This window comes from Protopterus annectens, chromosome 8.part0 (assembly GCF_019279795.1).
Source record: "Protopterus annectens isolate FY-2018-M chromosome 8.part0, PAN1.0, whole genome shotgun sequence".
NCBI classification, from domain to species: Eukaryota; Metazoa; Chordata; order Ceratodontiformes; family Protopteridae; genus Protopterus; species Protopterus annectens.
In genome coordinates this window covers 1,641,302,880-1,641,324,148 of record NC_056741.1, presented here as the reverse complement: position 1 = coordinate 1,641,324,148, position 21,269 = coordinate 1,641,302,880, and the positions used below count along the sequence as shown (strand labels likewise).

Genomic DNA, 21,269 nt, shown 5'->3' with positions numbered 1-21,269 from the left:
TTTTTGCAGAACAGTGGGAAAAACAACCCTCGGGACAGGTGAGTTTTACAGGTTATAAGGTTAAGCCACAGCCTGTGGTTTCAAAGAGCACCAGGATTGCTAGTTGTTCTGCCAGTCCCCAAGCAAGAAGTCTACCTTATGCCCCAATGGATGGACAACCTACTGGCACAGGGGTCTATAGAACTTGCTGTACGCAAAGAGAAAGGAACATGATTCCCCAGACTTCTCCTTGTCCCAAGAAATAGTTTGTTGGAAGCACACCGTTTACCTATCGGGACTAAACAAAACCCCCCTTAGTCCTGTAATTTAAAATGTTGAGCTTACAAAAATTTCTTTAATTGATTCTCCCAGGAACCTTAATGGTGATCCTGGTTCTGATGAGTGCCTGCATTCCTGTGGAGAGTCGGTGCCTCAGATATAAAACTATGGGGGTTAGCATTTTCAGTATGCTTTTTTGTCCTTTGACTTGTTTGCTACACCTAAGGTCTTTATGAAATGCCTCGATCCGATGATTGCTTTTTGCAGGACAGCAGGCTTCCCCATCTACCAATATCTAGACAATTGCCTGATTCATGCCTCTTCTCTATCTGGGATTTTTAGAACCATGCACATTACTATGGATTCTTTTCAAAGGACAGGGCTATTTATTTTATTTATTTACATTTTGGTTACTAGGGTAGCACACTCATCACATCATGATCAGTTGTAGCCTCAGCCTGAGTTGAATTCAACATAGTAGCAACAAAAAAGTATATAACAAACCGCAGAAAGCAAAGATAACACATACCAGTAAAATGAGAGAGAGTGAGAAAGGTTGTATAAAACAAACTTTCCATCACATCGAGGTATACCTTTTACAAGCAGAGAAGTGGAAATGGAGGAGAAGCAAGAAGAGTGAGAAGCAGGATCAACCTTGGAAATTACAGGGGGGGGGGTAACAGGTGTTTAGAGGACAAAGCATGAGAGACCAGTAATGGTACAGAGTCCAAAGAGACAAAGGGACTAAGAAAGGTAATGAAGCTATGTATTTATTTACAGGAAGCAGAAATATTGTGTTAACTGATATAATGGTGTAAATGGTGGTGATGTGCAAGGGAATTAAACTAGTAAAAGGTAGTGTTTACCAAGTGATTATGCCCTGTCTTCTGGCATTTGTATTGCTCAAACAGACACTGTTTGAGTTGGGCTTGAATTTAGTGTAGCAAGTATGCTCTGTGAGATAGTGAGGAAAGGGTTGCCACAGGTTTGGAGCAAGTACAGAGAAACTAGATTCAGGGCTATGTAGTTAAGTAAATGCCCCTACTCTACTAAACCCACCTGTACCCAGACTTCTGAGATTGTAGGTTTGAGTTGGTGCTAGGTTTCACTGGAGGTGGAGAAAGGGCATCTTCGTGGAGTAATTTGAAGAGGTGAGAGCTCAGAAGTATATTTTACCTGGCTTGTACTGGGAACCAGTTTTACCATACATAGTTCAAGGTTAATAGCATATGTTTATTAGATAAAGTCTGTAGTGCTGATGTATTTTCATTGGACTAGGTGGCAAACATGGGTAAACTATACTCGGGTTGTGCATGTAGGCCACCTTTCCCAGTTGCTGCCCTAGCTGGTGATGAAGGGAATCGAGTTTTTCTGAGCCCAGAAAATGATGTAGTTGAATTAGATTTACATTTCTGAATAGGCTTCTGAAAGTTAAAAAATTGTTTGAGCCCGATTCCTGAGTATCTGAATAAAATGGTGATGATAAGATTGCTCTGACCAAAAAGCTTGAGGGAGTGAAGAACTTAGGAAAGTCTTCTCTTAGAACCAGAGTTTTTGGGGTTAAGGAGAAGCTTTTTGGAGGTGAGCTAAAGGTTTCATTGTAGAAAGCCATTTTGTAGCTCTGTTTGGATTACCTGTTCTACTGGACTGAATCTGTAGATATCCATATTTATTGGTTGATGAGGGGTCGTAACTTGGTTAAGTCAAGGGTAACTTGCTTGTAAATGTGGAAGAAAGTATTGGAGCAAGTATTGATCCCTGTGATGCACCTGAATGAGTTTGGGACAGAGCAGAGGCAGTGTTAGTCAGGATATCTTTGAACCACTGTGTGACCTCAGAGCGGATGCCGCTGTCTAGGAGGTAGGCTAGTAGTATACTGAGTTTTCCACCATGCCAAAAGCTTGGGTCACATCAATGAAAATTGCATTGGCAAGATTTCCTTTGTTTGTGTTGGAATATGCCCTCAATTAGAGTCTAGAGGGCAGTCAGTGTAGTCCTACTTGCTCAGAAGTTATTTTTGCTGGAGAGTAATTGATATGTTGTCAGATGTGAAGTAAGTTTGTTACCATTTAGCTTTTTCAGGTATTCTACAGGAGGTCTGAAGTATGGAGAGAGGCTGATATTGGCTTGTGGAGGAGTGTTTTTTTATCTTTAGGAGCAGGTGTGATGAGGGTTGACTTCCAGATTGTGGGCATGGTGTTAGTTGATGTTAAGATGAAAGAATATTTTTTGGGGGGAGGGGTGACCGTATAGTCTCTACTGTGATAAACCATGGGCACAAGCTTTGTGGTCCAGAATGAGACTAATGAGGATCTTTTCAAGTAATGGAGGAATTTTGCTTGGCAGTGATTTTTGTAAAGTGGAATGGGGGAAGGACTTTATTTTGGAAGGGAAAGAAGTTCTAGATAGCAGCCGTGTGGGATGCCTTTCTGGCAGGGCCAGTGTTAGCATTTTGGGGGCCCCCAGCAAATGTCAAGTTGGAGGCCCCCTAGGCACTTCCAGTATAATAACATCCTGTCAATGCCACACCTCCTAAGAAACCTTTTAATTTGTGCTGTAAACTTTTAGGAGTAGTACGCACAGACCGACCTTAGCTACAAGCTGTTACATTACAACAGGCCTATATACCACACTTTGTTGACCTGTCTAACAAAGGGATACTTAGAGTTCATAGGTGTGTACTAGGCTAATGGCCCTGGAGCCTATATAAGCCTAGCCCAAGAAGATTCCCTGGCATCATGCTGCCCAAAGTTAGTTCCCAGTGCCCCTGTCAAGTAAGGCCACTGAAGTGATCCCGGGTTGAAATTCCTATTGCCCATCCACTTGTCAAGATCTCTCTTAAAGAGGGCCAGTGAAGTGCTCTGCTTGACGTGAATGAGAAGTTTGTTCCAGAGTATGGGAAGTCTCTAGGCTAGGAACCTGTCCCTCCAGCATGTTCTGTTTATTGTGGTAATGAGGTTTAGGTCCCTGGAGCGTCTGGCATAGAGGGATTGGGATTTCTTTAGGTGTAACATATCTAGCAGCTCTGGGTCAGACATGGCTTTGTAGGTTAAGCAGAGATCGCCTCTAAGTAGGCGATAAGAGACGAGTATGGCTGGAGGTTTTTGACTCTGTCCGTACAGGGCATGTGTCTAAGGCCTAACATCCTCCTAGTGAGGTATTTTTGTGGCCTTCCCAGTTGATGTAGGTGTCTAGTGAGGTACATAGTGTGTTCTATAACAGGTCTAATGAGGGACGATTAGAGAGGGGATTATGACCTCTTTCCTCCTGGATGAGAAACCTTTTGTGATGGCGTGCCACATAGAAGGACTTTGACTACAATGGCAATGTGGTCATCAAAGGAGAGGTTGCTGTCAACCTGTGTCCCCAGGTCTTTTATCACACCTTCGGTGTTTAGTGGACTACCGCCTATGTGTTAGTTCATGGGAACCAAATTTTTCCCAAAGGAAATGACAATGCACTTTTTGGCATTGAGTTACTGGCATTTAGTTGCAACAATGATACATTACAACAACTATATGTACAGGTCTGGACTTTAAGTCATGACTAGGCCTACTGTTTCAGCCCTCCCCCCGCACACCATCCAGTCCTCTCCTCTGATCCACCACCCTCTTTTGGGCTCCTCATACCATGCACATTACTTTTTTCTTCTTTTTCTCACATTTTGCCCTACTGTCAGTTTTTTAAGAAGCCATAACTTTCTATATATTCTGAAGTGCATTTTAAATGGATTTATTTTCTTTTTACACAACCTTTTCATCCAATAATGGCGTGAACACAAATTATTATTAAGGAAAGAAATTCACTGTTGCTGTTCAGCTTTAGTTTTCTTTGCATTCTTTCAGCAATCCTTCCCTGACCAAGACAACACAGTAATAACCATTTAGGAAATAACTCAATTAAGCTGGTGCCCCCAAAGACATAGGGGTTATATATGTGCCCCGAGATGCATTTTAGAGCATTTTCTCAGCATTTTACACCAATGGTGGCCTAAACAAAAATCATGAAAAAGAAAATAATTTCAGTCTTATTTTTTTCTTTCAAGGAAGACATAAGTTGTGCCCAAGGCTTAATGTTCAAAGCTGTCAAAATAGTAGCTCACAATAAACTAACAAGCCAGTTGTGGAAATACATAGTTCTTATGTGGGAATACTGCCTCCTTCCCTAACCCCTCCCACAAACGACAGTCACTGCCTATACATCCCTCTGGTGTTAGACTAGGATGAAATCAGAGGTTTAAATTGCCTTAGCCATATACTTCAAGTGACTGCTGATATATGTATACATAGCATGCTTCCTCACCCCAACCCTCAAAGTTAGCCCCATGTATATGTGCCTGATCTGCGATTATGAGAATGATTTCAGTAATATATTCTAATGTGTTGCTCCTAGACAGTACACCACCCCTACACAAGCTATAGTAACCTTCTTTTTACACCTCTGATGTCTGTGAGAAAAGTAAATAAAAAAAATGACCACACTGTCCTCAGCTCAAGTCACAAGCTATAATGACTTTGTGCACACCTCTAAAGTTTGACTGTGATGAAAATTAAAGTTGTAATAACACACAATCCCCAGATTCCCAGCAGCTTTCTGTACACACATTTGAGCAGGGCTGGTTTTAGAATGGCTGTGGTTGAAACCAGAGGCTGTTAGCTTTATCCTAAAAGGTTCATATGTCAGCATTGTTCAGGTTAAACAGCTCAATCAAAAAACTGATACTTTTTTTGTCATCATTTTTCTTCAATCAGCTTTTGTGGGGGTCCCCACAGAGTCATGGATGCGTAAGGGCGCCCTCAGTATCCATTTATTCAGTCTGTTGAGTGGGGGCCACCAGACTCCAAGAAGTCTAAGTGTTTGAATTTTCTGTGATATGTCTTACTTTTGAAATACAATTACTTGTTTAAGTATATTTTTTACTGATAACCAGAAGAATAATGTATGCGTCCTGGCATTATTGGGTGTATGCAAAAACAAAAATCGGTGATATTTTTGACACACATGAGCATAAGCCATAGCAGTCCTAGTTTTGTAGATATTTCAGCAAATAGCAATATATTGTGCAACACTGGTACTTGTCACACCAGATCAGTGACTGCTGTTTAGCAGTCGTCAACTAGCAGCAGGGGTCAGTCACTTATTTACCTCATTGAGCAGTAATGCATACCTGTCACTGTCCCTGATTTCACAGACCTTCCTTGATTTTGTTCATACATTTGCTTTCTCCTTCGCAAAAAGTTTGACTTGCTGGTAAATCATTCAGGATTCCAAACAGTCGATCAGTCCAGACATCTGAGTTTTATACTTATGGTCCAAAAATACGTGTTGATGCAAAATGTGTTGTTCTACTAACTTTTTAAGTGCATTAGAGTAATGTTTAAAATATTGTCATGATTCTGAGCCTTTATTCTATTATTTTTGGGATTGCACTGAATTCTTAAGCAAAGGAATTGAGAGTTATGCTATCTGGTGTTATGCTTGTATTTATAAAACTCCTCGAAAGAGAAAATCATACCTGATTATCGGAAGTATCCGCTCTTCTTAAAATCCAAAATTTGCACCAAGATAAGTCACTCTGGGCTGCTGATCTCTCTGGTGCTTACCCTGCTCATGTTCATTATCAACTTCATCCTAACAGGGTCATATCATAGCCCTGTTCAGGTTAAAGAGCATAATTAGTATCAGTCAAGGATGATTAATGGGGGCTCCCTGCAGCCACGGGTATAGCAAGTGGAGAAAATGTCCAACAGCAGGATTTAACTAAGCCCACCGGCATTATGTCAGTGGTAAAATATTTAATAGAATTCTGATGCCTGTTACTTGACAAAACACTTACAACCAGAAGTATCTTTGAATTTTAAAGGAGGTATAAATAAGAGTTATCCATGTGGTTTATTAAGTATACAAGAATGCTATACTAGCTTTTGTTGGTTTTACAGACATGTAACAAAATATCAGGATAAGATAACTTGCTGTGGTTGGGGGCCCCCAGCGACCGCAGGGTTCGCTGGTGCCTAAAGCCGGCTATGCTTTCTGGAAGCTGTACTGGGCTTAGGAGAGCAGAGGACTTTCCTTTAGACAAGATCCTGTTTTTTCCAGTATTTAATGGGGATGTCAGTCTCCACAGAATGTCAGCCACAGAGTTTCTCATGTTGTTGGTTTACATGACTTCTTGCTTATTAATTGTTCCCATGGCCAGGCTGCACTTTAGAAAGCTCCAGTGGTACCCGAGGAATGAGTGTTGTCAGCATCACCACCCTACAGGTAGGAGGTGCACTTTTCATTGGCATGAAGAAAGAAAGTAAGTACATGGTGGTCGGAGACTATCCAGCTGAACATGGGAGTCTCATTCAGAATGCATGTGGTGTTCCATGTGTAAACAGACTCCTCCTATTATCTCTTGAGGAGCCCTTTCAAGGTATCAGAAGATCTGGGTGGTTTGGGATAAGTGGATGTGCTTGAGGCACATAAACATAAATGCCATGATGACAGTGATCTAGTTCATTAGGGCCTTGGCACATATGACGGCCAGGCTATCTTGTGATCAAAACAAACAATGCCACAGTCAAGTAGCACATAAACATGCAATTAGGATGTTCATTTATTTGCTGTGCAGACTTGCTAGGCAGATACGCATGGTGGTTGAGGACTTCAGGATATTGATCCCAATAGCTCAAGAAATTCCTAGATGGGGGATCATCCTGATACACTAAGCAGGTCACAGTATCTGAACCCAGTGAATGGATGCTAAAAAGAGAAGTATTCTTGGAACTGGTTCACGTGTGGGCTGTACTAGAAACAGGTCATTTTGTTTCTGTAGAAAACAACTCCAGAACTTTTGCACAGGACTTCCAAAGGAGGAGGAAGTCTGTGATACAGGAGCCTTCTTCATTTCATGGACTGGTCTATTGCTGTAAGCTTTTCCTCACTACTGTCATCCTCAGGGTACTTCAGAAGATAAAGTAGAAGTCAAAGATGATTTTAATGGTAGATCCTTTTGGATCAGACAGCAGTGGTTTTCCCAAAGCTCCTTGTGCTGCCCCATCATGTAGACCTTCTATCTCTGGGCAGCTTTCAAACATCCTCAGGCTGAGGACCTTGTGGCTGATGGGATGCAGCATCTAATGCTTATCCCCACCATGCATTTGCTTTCAGAGGACATATTACGCACATTGAAGGAGGCCAGAAAGCAACATATACTTGAGGAAAAGGTACTCCCATTGGTCCCTTAGCAGAGGACAGCCATCAAGCCAAGAATAGCTGTCTGTGATCCTCAATTACCTGTCAGCCCTTTACAAAGCAAGACGGTCTTGTGCATCTTTCAGTTTGAATGCCTCAGCCATTTCTGCTTTGTGCCACCTACTTGTGTTCTCATCACTACCCGTGAAACAGTTTCTTGAGAAAATATTTCTGTTTAAGATTCTGTTTAAGATTGCCCAGGAAAGCACTAAGCTCACACTGGGGACCTCATGCCCAGGAAAGCACTAAGCTCACACTGGGACCTCTGTTTTGTATTAAAGTTAACACTGCTGCATCTTTCAGCCAACTGCACTGGGGCCCCACCTCAAGGTGTTGTCCTAAAAAAAATGCTGTGCTGGTAGCCTTTGCCATGGCTAGATGGATCTCTGAATTACAGGTTTTCATGTGTGGGGACCCCTTTCTATAATAAAACGGTCACCTTATGCACTAATCATGCATTCAAGCCCAAGGTGGTGACTGAATATTGCTTGAACCAGATCATTCATGTGCAAGTTTTCTTCTCCTAACTAGAAAATGAGGGGAAAGAGTGTCACATTACTGGGAACTGCACAGGCAGTTTAAATTTTACTTGAACAGAATAAAATTAAGCAGAAAGTCTGACCAGCTGTTTGCTGCCTTTGCAAAGGAAGATGGGAAAACTCTTCATTAAACAAACCATTTCCAAGTGGATTGCTAACTGTATTTCTTTTTTTTTTTTCTTCTTTCTTTTTTTTATCTCCACAATGGAAAACCATTCCCTGTATCTGTCAGGGCTCACTCTACTATGGCAACTGCTGCCACAACTTTTCTAAAGGGACCGGGGATGGTCTCTAGTCAGGCTATTATGGTAGCAGCAGCCTGGTCTGTCTCCATGCCTTTTCCAAGCACTACAGATTAGGAGCCATGGACAGGACAGGGTTTGCGTCCGACATACTGCAGGGTTTGGTCTCCCTGCCCCTTTTTCAAGCCAACCTCTCAAAATTAACTAGTTCTGGGAGTCGATCCTAGAGTCAGTATTGCAAAACTTAACTTCAAGGAACATGATACAATTGTGTTATGAACTTTCAGTAATTGTAGATGTTTGAGTAGGTTCACTCTACCCCCTTCCACTCTCTCTCTCTCTCTCTCTCTCTCTCTCTCCAAATACCACTGCACTAGGGGTGAATACTCTATTCATTGTTCCCCCACCCCTGTTTCTTTTCTCCTCCATTGCTCTCAAATCATTCTCTGGACCGTTGGTTAACTATGGCTTGTAATTGGAGCAAGAAAGAACTGAAAATGATACTGTCTGAGTGCCCTTTATTTCACTTTTCACTAATATCCTAATTTTGGAAGGGAGAGGGAGTTCACCTTTCCAGGGGATGAAGGTGAGAGCTCTGGTATCTGGGCTGGCCTCTGCTCCTACAGGCAAGAATCCCAACAATCGATACGGCAACTGTGAATCTGGTCGAACATCTGCAGTGATGGGAAGTTCCTAACACAGCTGTAACTTCCACTTGGAATGCAACTGAATATAGCATAGTCAAATTTTGGAGAAAAACGTTTGCTTTGATAACTAAGTTAATGGAGGGACATTAAAGAAACATTTCATTCATCCTCAGAGAAAAGTAAGCTTTTTTTTTGGAGAAAAAAGTTTGCTTTGATAACTAAGTTAATGGAGGGACATTAAAAGAACATTTCATTCATCCTCAGAGAAAAGTAAGCTAAGGTTTGATCCGGTGTACTGCTGCTAAAATTGGAATCTTTAGTATAGCTCATACTTAAAAACATAAACAGTAGAATGCAAGACTTCATTTTTTCCTTGTATCCAGCATAGTAAGGCTATTGGTTGAATGGTCTGCAGCGTAAAAATACGCCATTTGACACTACCTAAGAAAGTTCAGACACTCTTAAGAAAACAGATGAGCTACAAAACCTGATATAGTCCCTAAGAGTCTTCAAGGACAAACATATGTCAACTTTATCTTGCAGAGCTCTTGGGGAGGAATGTGTACAAAACTATTTCTGAGCTAATTTGTAATCTTGTATCTGGAATATAGCGTATCCAGTGCCAACTTAAGGTGTGATGGACTTTTTTGCTTTAAGTTAAGTAGAAGAATAAGTGAGTACATTCATTACCTAATGTGTAACAAAACTCTAGAATAAATTATTTACACTGAAGTTAGAAAACTCCAATATGGAGTAATTACAAGTTTCTAGAAGGCAAACTGTTGACTGAGCCTCGGATGACTGTGTTTTACTTGTGACATGGGTGCTTTAGGGGATGGGGCAGGAAAGGATGGGAGTGAGTGGCTGACGCCAGCTCTCCCATCCAGGGGGAAGGGGACACAGGTTGGCTTGATGCACTGGTGACTCCTGCAGAAACGCAGTTTAATAGCTGACAGCAGGTAGAGTCCAGTGTGCTTGTGCTGCAGTAAAGTGGGCATGCACATTCCGATGGCAGCAATTGTGGAGCTTGTGAGGTGCCAAGTGTGTGGGGATAGGGCAATCCACAGGATGTGCATATTGGTTCACTCTAAAACTTGACTGTTACTTCTGTCAGGCAAACAGACGGGAGGGCTTCTGCCCCAGGAGAGATGAATGTCTGGGTCAATAGTTGTAGGCAGGAAGGGGTGCGGTAGCATTAGGCAGATCCTGTGGACTAGCAAAAAAAGTTTCTGAAAGACCAGTTGGTTGTAGGTTTTACAGCAGAACCTATTAACATATGGTATTGGATGTTAGCAATAGATCTTGATGCTTTTTCTCCAGGTAAGTTTACTTCCTTTTCGGATGCATTGACTAGCTTGTAGATTTTTAGAAGGACTTGTGTGTTTGGAGTTTGACCTTTCTCATTATACTGCTTTTCAGAGTATTTCAGTTAATTCTACTTAGTTTAAATGAAGACATGCCTTGGAAAAGGAAAAAGATGAACCCTTTTTCAAGTTTAATCCTGTCATTTGAGGTATCCACAGAAGAGGTTGTTAGCTAAAAACAGTAGTATGTATACACAAAAAAAGCAATCACATATACCTACAGAGCACACCCATCACTAAATTCTGAAAAACATTTAAAGGCACAAGAATTTACAATCTTGTTCTTTAGAAGTTTTTTTAGGACTTAAAGCTGAGTCGGTGTGTTTTAAGTGACAGTTAACACAGAAGTTATAGATCTTAAGTCCTGCACATTGAATGTTTAGAATTCATTGATTGTTGCATTTTGTACAAACTAGCTTGTTCTGCGAAAATCTGCATAATAATGGAGAGCTAAACCTTTTGGGCTCAAGTTTTTCCTGTTTCATGGTCTGTCTGTGGTATTACTTTTTTCACTTATTTATTTTATTTATTTATTTACCGGGAAATTTTGATTGAACGCAGGTCCTTTTTCAGTGGATGCCCGAGGAGAAAAGCTCCACATCATGTACATGATAGAGATACAAAGCTGCAGCCATAGTAAACAACATTACAGGTTGTTGGCTTTAATACAATAACAAGATATTGATTATCAACAGTATATACAGAAAATGTTGCAAATTAAGATAGTTTCTTGTCATTTATAATATTAGTAACAAAGTTGTCGGTAGTATAGTTGGGTTGAGTCTAGGTGGGGGGTAAGGGGGGTGTTAGTCTGGATTAGAACAAGGACAAAGCCAGTGCAAATTTAAGTGGAATTTGAGTGCAATCTTGAAAAGGCTGCTGGAAGGTAGAGTAGTTATTGAGGGTGGAAGATTGTTCCAAAATTTAGATATGGTACATGAAAATATGGCTTCTCCTACTGAGTTTTTGGGTTTGATAACAGTGAGTTGATTTTTGTTGCTTGATCTTAGGGGCCTAGTGGGGTGATAGGGTTGGAGAAGGGTTTGAAGGAAAGGGATGTTAAAGGGGTGGGTAATAAGTTTGAGAGAGGGTGAGTTGATTAAAGTGAAGGAGTTGTGGGAGTTCTAGCCAGTTTAGTTCTTTAAGGGAGATACAATGATGGCTGCGGTAGGAGGTTCCAGTGGCAAATTTAGCAATTTTGTTGTAAGAAGCATCCAGCTTGTGTAGATCTGTCTGTCTAAGGTTGGTAAGTATAGAAGATGCATAGAGTAGGGTGGAGATTAGCTGGGAATTGGCTATGGAGATTCTAGCTGCCTTGGTTAGGAATTGGCAGCTTCGATATAATGCGCCAAGTTTCTTGTGAACTTTTTTTTATTGTGAGACATATGTTTGTGTCAAATCTAAGTTTGTTGTCTATTTCCACACCAAGTAATTTTGTGTGTTCTGATGGAGAGATGATGGTATTGTCTTTGGCAAGAATGTTGAAGTGGGGGGTGTTTTGGGTGGCTTTGGAAGGTTGGAACAGGAGAAGTTTTGTCTTACGTGGGTTGAGTAGGAGCTGAGCATTGGATAGCCAGCTTTCTACAGAAGACCATGATTCCTGTGTGATTTGTTGTAGTTCTGGCAGAGTGGGGGCAGAGCAAATGAGACTAGAGTCATCTGTGCACTGTATAAGAGATGCTTGTGTGGTGGCAGTATATAGGTTGTTAGTAAAAAGTGAGAATAGCAGAGGGCCAAGGATAGACCCTTGGGGAACTCCGGGACTAACTGGGATGCGAGGTGATATGTTATTGTCCCAAATTACTTATTGCTGGCGTCCATGTAGATAGCTGTGGAACCAGTTGCAGGCTGGTTGTGAGAAGGAGAGGTTGGGGAGAGTAGAGAGTAGTAGCTCATGAGATACCATGTCAAAGGCCTTTGAGATCTAGAAATATGACAATAGAGAAGAGGCCATTGTTTTTGTGATGAAGTATAGTGTTGGTGAAGGAGAGCAGAATGGAGGTAGTGCTGTGATATGGCCTGAAACCATGTTTGGTTTTGGAGAGGAGATTATTAGCTAGGAGGTAGTTGGAGACCAGGGTGGTGTTACATTTTTCAAGTATCTTGGAGAGAGGGGAGGGGAGAGGATAGCAATGGAGTGGTAATTGGAGAGGTCAGTGGAGTGGGTGCCTTTGTGGAGGGGAATGATGTGGGATATTTTCCATATTGAGGGAACATAGCCTTCTGTCATGGAACAGTTGATTAGAATTGAAGCTGTGTAGGCTAGTGTATCAGAAGCAATTTTCAAATATTGAGAGGGGAGGTTGTCAGCTGCGAGTTTGGTGGGTTTAAGTTTTGACAATAGTCTTTATGTTGGAGGTAGGTGCTGAGGTGAAGAAAATAGGAGTGGAGGTTTAGGGTTAGGAGCTGGGGGGGCTGTTGTAGGGAAGTGTTGTTTGTTTAGAGATGTTATAGTTTGTGAAGTTTGTTGAAGGATTCAGCAATACTGCTGGAGGAGAGGGAAATGGACGACTGGGGGCTATCAACCTTCCCTGGGTGGAGGATATTGTTAATAGTGGACAAGGATTGCTTAGGGTTGTGGTTGGTAGAGTTTAGGGTGGATTTATAGTAGAGGGATTTGTCTAATTTTATATGCTTTTTGGCTTTATTGCACAGTTCAAGGCATGATTGCCTATCTGAGTTATTTTATGTTAGCCATCAGTGCTCCCAGGCCATATCTCTGGATTTCATTAGGGTTCTGATGGTCTTTTGTAACCATGGAGCATGCCTGGATCTGACTTTGGCATTTCTTACAGGAGCATGGGTGTTTAGGATGGAGAGGAAGGTACTGTTGAATTGGACAGCCTCATCTAGGTTGACGTATTTTAGTGGTGACCAGTTAATTTTTTGCAGGGAGGAGATGAAGGAGTTGGGGTTGAAGTTGGACTTGTTCCATATTTGCCTGTGGATAATGGGCTTCAGACTGTGTGGTGCCGAATTAGTTAAGTGGGAGAGTGGTCACTAAGACTGTCAGGTAAGCAGCCTGCTAGGTAAGAGTCAGGGGCTTTGTTGACTAGGATCCAGTCAAGTAAGGTATGATTGTTAGGATTTTTGTTGATTTGGGTAGGGGATTTAATGAGTTGAGTGAACCCATGGAGATTAAGGTGAATGGTTGGGAGACTGTTATTACAGGATAGCCAGTTGATGTTAAAGTCACCGAGAATTATGGTTTTCTGGGGTAGAGAGTAGCCCAGCTCAGGAGATTTTCTAGGGGTGTGATATTTTGCCCTGGTGGGAAATAGCATCCTATGATATTGACTTAACTGACTAGGAAGAGTTGGATGATAAAGTGGAAACTTAGGATCTTTCCTTTCTCTGATGGGCGAGGGATAGCTATAAGTAAAGCAATGCATGGTTAGAACTGTGTGCAGCTCGAAATAAGTAAAATGATTTGACTAGGAGGTGTTTCTTCACAAGTCAGCATGTCTTGGCCTGATGATCTTAAAGTCATAGCAGTGTTTGTGCTACAAGAGCTGTTGAATCTTTACTGTTACAACTATGTATATGTCTGCTGTGTTAATGCCATTTGCTGTTGATTTTCTTGAGAGGTTTACTACTTGGAGTATCACCCTTTCAGTGCTATTGCAGAGGTTACATTGAAACTGTATTAGGTAGAATTATTTGCTGTCTGTGGCTTGTTTTTCATCTAGGTGTTTAGTGTTCAAAGTAGGTTCAGGTTCTTCGTATCCGTGTTCTAAAAATGTCATTCAGAATTTTCAGGCCTTCCCTTTCAGGATTTTTGCAGGCAAGAGTGAATTTTAGTGTAAGGGATATGAAGAACCTGAACCTAAATCTCAAAATGCACTCACTCGAAGCACTCCTTAAAATGGAGAACATCAATATTTATGCTGTAGCAGAGACCTAGTTCAAGACAGCAGAAAGCACCCCTGCACTAAAAGGCTATAACTCATTCCACACCTTTCGGCCCCAGAACTTGGACAGAAGCTTCAAGATGGTGGTGTTTCCATATTCATAAAGGGTACACACACCTCCAGACTGGTAGCTCAACATAACGCATCAGAGATGCTTCAGGTGCAACTAACATTGGGTAAGGCGGAGGTGTATCCATATTCATCAAGGATACCCATATCTCCAGGTTAGTAGTGCAGCATGATGCCCAGAGATCATCCATGCGCAACTATCAGCAGGCAAAACCACATTTCAAGTCGTAGCCGGTTATAGATCGCCCACTATGTCCCAAGATGCTCACTCTGCATTCCTTGAGACATTGGAAAATATTAAAGTCCTACCCAACACCATAATCTTGGGTGATTTCAGCTACCCTGGTATAGACTGGGCAAACTACCAATGTTCCAACTCCTATGCTCAGCGATTCATAGAATTTATAAATTCAAATGCCCTTGAACAACTAGTATGTTCCCCCACTAGAGGGGACAACATATTGGATTTAATCATCACAAATATGGGCGCCCATTGTACCACACCCATTATCACCCCCTCCTTGGTCAGATCCGACCACAAACTGATAACCCTGGACATCCTCACTCCTCCACCTCCCCCAATCAAAGAAACCATAGTCAAAAATCTTTCCAAAGCAAACTTCAAACTACTTGCATCCGAAGTGGAAAGCTTCACTATTCCCTTGCAGAAGGATAATGATATCCAGGATGCGGAATCCTACACCAAGGCAACTCTATATGCATCTTCAGGATTGCATCGACTGTGCTATCCCAAATAAAACCAAGACTCCTTCCTCAAGCAAGAAGAAACCAGTCTAGTGGACCCCGGCCATAAGCAAGCTTTACAATAAAAGGAGGAGACTTATACAAAAAAAGGCCAAATCTCAAGTAGAAAAATCATCCCTGATCAGCATTAGTAAGAAATTGAAGGCTCTCATCTAGTCAACTAAAGCTAATTTTGAAAAGAAAGTTGCCAAGGATGCCAAGGATAGCCATAAGGCCTTCTATGGCTACATCAAAAACCTAAATGGCAACACTCAGTCTGTTCTGAGTTAGTACAAAATAGAACAAAATACACTGACCCTTCTGACATTGCCAACATCTTGGCTGACAGGTTCAGTGCAAATCCCCCCCCCCCCCTCACCACCTACAGGGCCTATTGCCATTCTAGGGGATTGTACAAGTCCAATTATTACTGATATGTTGGTTAACAAGGCTCTATCTAAAGCTAAAAACACTGCCTCCATGGGACAAGATGGTGTCCCAGGCTGTCATACGCGAGCTCCAAAAGGAATTAACCCCACATCTTAATACCCTTTTCAGTCTCAGCCTCTTCACAGGATATGTGCCCATAGAATGGCACACGGCAATGGTGGTCCCGCTACACAAGGGTGGGGCCACAACTGATCCTGGGAACTACCGACCAATAAGCCTGACCAGTCTGATCTGTAAGGCTATGGAGCGAATCATTATGGAACTCATAAATGGAGAAATTGGGAACCTCCAGTCGCTGGACCCCACACAGTTTGGCTTCGTCAAGGGCAGATCATGCCTTCTGACCCTGGTGGATTTCTTTGAGACAGTTATTCAGGCTGTAGATAAGGGAAAGGAGGTACACACTGCTTACCTTGACCTTGCTAAAGCATTTGACACCATTCCCCATTCAGGTATTATTGATAAGCTCACCAGCCTGGGCATAAACCCTTACGTCACAAGATGGATTGCAAACTGGCTCTCAGACAGATCCCATATAGTAAGAGTAGCTGGATCTATGTCCGAATCCAGACCAGTAACGAGTGGTGTGCCTCAGGGCTCTGTCCTGGGGCCCCTCCTGTTTGGCATATACTTCTCAGAAGTACAGGCAAGCACGGAAGGGCTGTGGCTGACTAAGTTTGCAGATGACTGCAAACTGGGTGCTATAATAGAGTCTCCGGCCGACATGGAGATCCTCCAGAAGGGCCTAAATGAGACTGATGCATGGTGTCTAAGCCATGGTCTCAAGCTAAATGCAAAAAAATGCGTAGTGATCCCCTTTGGAAAAAACAGAGTAACCGCAAACTACAACATAGGAGGTAATCCCCTGAAATCTGAAGAAGAAATAAGGGATCTAGGGACCCAAAGTAGATAGTCAGCTTTCCCTTGATAACCATGTTGCCAAAGTGGTTAGAAAATCCTTCTGTGTGACCCATCTGATCACGAAAAGGTTCGCATCAAGATCTAAGGATGTAATGGTGCCCCTCTACTCTTCCCTCATCAGACCCATTATTGAGTACAATGCACCAATTCGAATGTACCTGGCTAGACATCTCCAGCAGCTGGAGAGACCACAAAGGTACCTAACCAAGAGGATTACTGGCCTCAAACAGTTGCTCTATGCAGAACGATTGAAAAATCTAAGACTGTTCTCGGTTGCATACCGCTTTCTCAGAGGCGATCTCTGTCTAACTTACAGATCCATGTCCAACCCAGAATTTTTGAACATGCTCCATCTTGGCAAAACCAAATCTACTCGAGCCACACGCTCTAGGGATATAAACCTCAACACAACAATGAATAGAACATGCTGGAGGGATAGATTCCCTTCGCAGAGACTTCCCTTACTATGGAACAGGGTCCCGTTCTACATAAGACAGAGCCCCTCACTATCACTCTTCAAGAGGAACCTTGATGAGTGGATGGGTAACAGAAAGTTCACACCAGGGATCACACCAACAGCACTACTAGATAGGGGCCAAGGGTACTAGCTGCTAGTACAAGGGTCTAGGGAACTACTAAAGGGGCGGTGAATACTGCACAACATGGCTGGGCTAATATATGCCTTTGGGCAGATAGCCCAGTACCAACCTATGAGCCTGTAAGACAGCAATTCAGGTCGAAGCCTGCTATAGGTCCCCAACCATGTCCCCAAGACTCGCACTCCACGTTCCTAAGCACCCTGGAGAATATTCGGGTCCAACCTAACACTCTCATACTGGGCAACTTCAACTACCCCTCCATTAACTGGGAAAGCTACTCGTGTACCAATACACTTGCCCAACGTTTCCTGGAATTCATTAATTCCAATGTCTTGGACCAGCTCGTTCTTACCCCCACTAGAGTTGGCAAGAACAGGAGGAGGAAACTGATGTGGAATAAAGTGAAGCCCCAAGACTGGAAAAACTCCCTTATCAGCCTCAACAAAAAGTTGAGATCCCTCGTCAAATCCTCTAAAGTTAGCTATGAAAACAGAATTGCAGCAGATAGTAAAAACAACCACAAGGCCTTCTGCAGTTATGTAAAGAATCTCCACGGCAATACCCAGATTTGCTCTGAGCTACTGCAGAATGGTGCATCCTATACCGAGCCAACAGATATTGCTAAATATACTGGCCGACAGATTCAGTTCCAACTTCACCCCTCTCTCCCCCACCACAGGACCAATCACAATACCAGTAGATTGCCAGGCACCTAGTATTACTGCTGCACAGGTTAAAACAGCACTGTCCAAGGCCAAGAAGACAGCTTCTATGGAACCTGACAATATCCCTGGCTGTGTTCTACATGAACTACAGAGTGAACTGGCACCTCACCTGTGTGCCCCCTTCAGTCACAACCTCACCTAAGGCTTTGTCCCTACCAAATGGCACATTACTCTCCACAAAGGAGGAGCGACTACAGACCCTGGGAACTATCGTCCCATTAGCCTGACGAGTCTGATATGCAAAGCTATGGAACGCATCATCATGGACCTAATAAACAAGGATATAGGGAATCTTAAAACTCTGGATCCCACACAGTTTGGTTTTGTGAAGGGTAGATCATGCCTGCTCAACCTGGTCGACTTAGTCAGTCATCAGCTAGCTGTGGATGAAGACAAGGTGGTTCATACAACCTACCTTGATCTGGCCAAGATCTTTGATACCATTCCCCACTCAGGAATCCTAGAAAAACTCACTAAGCTGGGCATCAACCTCTGTATCACTAGGTGGGTTGCAAACTGGCTCACAGATAGAACCCACAGTGTGAAAGTAGCTGACTCCAAGTCAGACTGCCAACCAGTCATGAGTTGAGTCCCACTGGGTTCAGTCCTGGATCGTCTCCTGTTTGGTTTCTACGTCTCTGAAGTGCAGGCCAACACGAAGGGACTCTGGCTGAAAAACATTGCAGAAGATTGCAAGTTGGGAGCTATTAACTCCCCTAGTGATGTTGACATCCTACAGAAAGGCCTCACTGAGATCAATGACTGGTGTCAGAACCATGCCCTTAAGCTCAATGCCAAAAAATGTGTCTTGGTCCCATTTGGGAAAACTCTGGTTCCCATAAATTACCACATTGATGGTAGTCCACTGAACACAGAAGGCGCATTATAAGAGCTCTGAGAACACAGGTTGACAGCAACCTCTCTTTTGACCACCACATTGCCACTGTGGTCAGAAAGTCCTTCTATGTGGCACATCTTATTACGAAGGGTTTTGCATCCAGAAAGAAAGAGGTCATTGTCTCCCTCTACTCTTTCCTCATTAGGCCAGTCATTGAGTACATTGCCCCATTTGACATGTACCTCATTAGACATCTGCAACAACTGGAGAGGCTGCAAAATACTTCACAAAGAGGATCCTAGGCCTTAAACACTTGTCCTATATGGACAGACTCAAAAAAACTCCCAACTATTCTCTGTCTTGTATCGCCTACTTAGAGGCGATCTCTGCTTGACTTAAAAAGCCATGTCTGACCTAGCTCTGTTAGAAGTGCTACATGTAAAAAAATCCCAATCCCTCTGCACCACACGCTCCAGAGACCTCAACCTCTTTACTACAATCAACAGAACAAGCTGGAGGGACAGGTTCATAACCCAGAGACTGCCCGTGCTCTGGAATAGACTTCCCAGACATGTCAAACAGAGCATTTCACTGGTCCTCTTCAAGAGAAATCTTGATGAGTGGATGGGAAATAGAAAATTCATCCTGGGGATAACTCCAGTGGCTCTACTCTACTGACTGGAAACTAAGGTCGGGTGGCACAATGCCAGGGTAATCCTATGGGCTATGCTTGTAAAGGCTCCAGGGCCATTAGCCTAGTACACACCTATGAAACCTATAAAGCATTGTCAGAAAACAAAATGTTCTGTTTCACTTCTCCTTTGTGCAGAGAAATATTGATAATACAATGTTTGCATGAAGATGTGGGGTTCTGTCTCGCTATGTAATTTGATAAATATTGATGGTGCAGCTGTTCTCTATCCAGTCTGTATGGCTATTGTATACTTTTGCTGCAGATAATTAATCTGAGGCGTATGCTTTCTTTTACAGTTGTATCGTGGAAGAGATGAAAGATCGTGCTCTACCCATACTTCGTATTCTGCTACAGCATATTTGTACCAAGGTACGAACAGCTAATGCATAAGTTATGCATCTTAATTGTACACAATTACTTTGAAATAGTAACAGAGTATTTCCTCATTTGCTATAAATTTGGATTGTACAATGTACTTAATGGACTGTACTGTCATGGGTTATATCTTGTGAAATTGTTGCTAGTATTTGACTAGACACAAGACCTACAACTATGTTTGCACTTTATACTTCAGTAGTAGCATGGTGTGGCAGAGCCTGTTTCACATTTACACAGGTTGCTATCTGTGTTTATCTTTTATCTGCTACTCTCCCAGCTGTGAATAAGAACTTGTATATTTTTAGGAAATTTTAACTGTTAGCCTTCAGAAAAAGTGCACTGTCTACCCCATACTAAATTGTGCATTGCTCTATTTAATGCATTAAAGTATGTAGGCTGCTTGGCAGTTCATTACTTGTCTAACTGTTCACTTTCCATTATTTCAAACTTTATTTATTTTCACTGAACTGCTTGGCAATTTCCCTTAAAAAGTTGTTAGATTTTGCCTTTTAGATTTTGCTCAGAATGCATTGTCCAAACCTTTGATGAGTAATACCTTGGACCTGGAGGCTCCTTGTCATTTTAAAAGCATTTGCTAATGGAAAAACATCTAGTACCTTTGCAAATGCAAGAAAGAACTCTTGTATATTTCACACAGGATGCATACAGTGGTTAGACCTCTCATGATTAATTGTTTGCACCTTTTTATTCCTTGTCTCCAGGTAAAAGCAGGTGCCAATGAAAAACAGCAAAAAACCTACAGTTTTTCATGCCTTTTATCATATTCTGTTGTTTTCAAGCCTGTTTGCTCAAAAAGTTGTCTCGTGGTTTAAACTAAGGACAGTAGTCTAGACATCCTTGTCTATAAAATATGGAAATTTTTAAAAATTCTATGTATAATATGATCAGTGCTCTTTTTTTTACACCGCCCTCAAGCCCAAAATTTTAATGTTTAATTTGCTTCTTTCCAGTCTTCCTTATCTTGTCACAGTGATAAAGCCTAGACACATTACAATGGAGCACATTCTGAATTTAATATCATATATAGCAGTCACTGATAAAACTCCAACCCACTTTACACTGCACACACCATAGAAAGGCTTTACAGTATAATAAGCACTTTACATCAAATATTTTTATACCAGTATTAAGAAGAACAGAAATTGTTTACTTAAATAACTTTTTCAGTCCCTTCACTGTCTTTCTAAACATTAGTGACAAAATGTCATTTATACTTTACTACCAGTTTAACACAGTCAATAAACTCGGTCTTTTTGGCCACTTCTTGCAGAAACACAGTTCATGCCTAAACCCTATCTAATAGGATAGATGCTTTACAGTTCCCCCTTTTATTTACTAATTTCACATTGTTGCTGGTTTTCCTGGTCATCTGGACCTCCCAACACCAGTCTCTTGTTCAAGTCAAAATACTCTCTATTGTAGTCATTTTATGTTGCACAAGCATTTTCATTTGGAATAATAATAAAGGTTTCAGTGTCAAAGTTTCTCTATGACAGGGTTGCCAGATTTCTAAAGGGGCAGGTAGGAACACACACACCACACCACACACAGACACACACTGATGGACCCCCCCAAAAAAATGCAGAACAGCAGGTAGTTCTGCATTAAACAGAAGTAGCTCTGCTTTGCG

At 42.1% G+C, this 21,269-nt stretch overlaps 1 protein-coding gene across 1 annotated transcript in view; it reads left to right on the top strand.

The window, feature by feature from the left end:
* Positions 1-21,269, top strand: part of NCAPD3 (non-SMC condensin II complex subunit D3) — a gene marked incomplete in the record, with an annotated part of 2,635,837 nt that overhangs the window by 772,015 nt on the left and 1,842,553 nt on the right. The window contains 1 exon segment of the mRNA XM_044081165.1: positions 19,537-19,609. Within this exon segment, the coding sequence (XP_043937100.1) occupies positions 19,537-19,609 (73 nt within the window).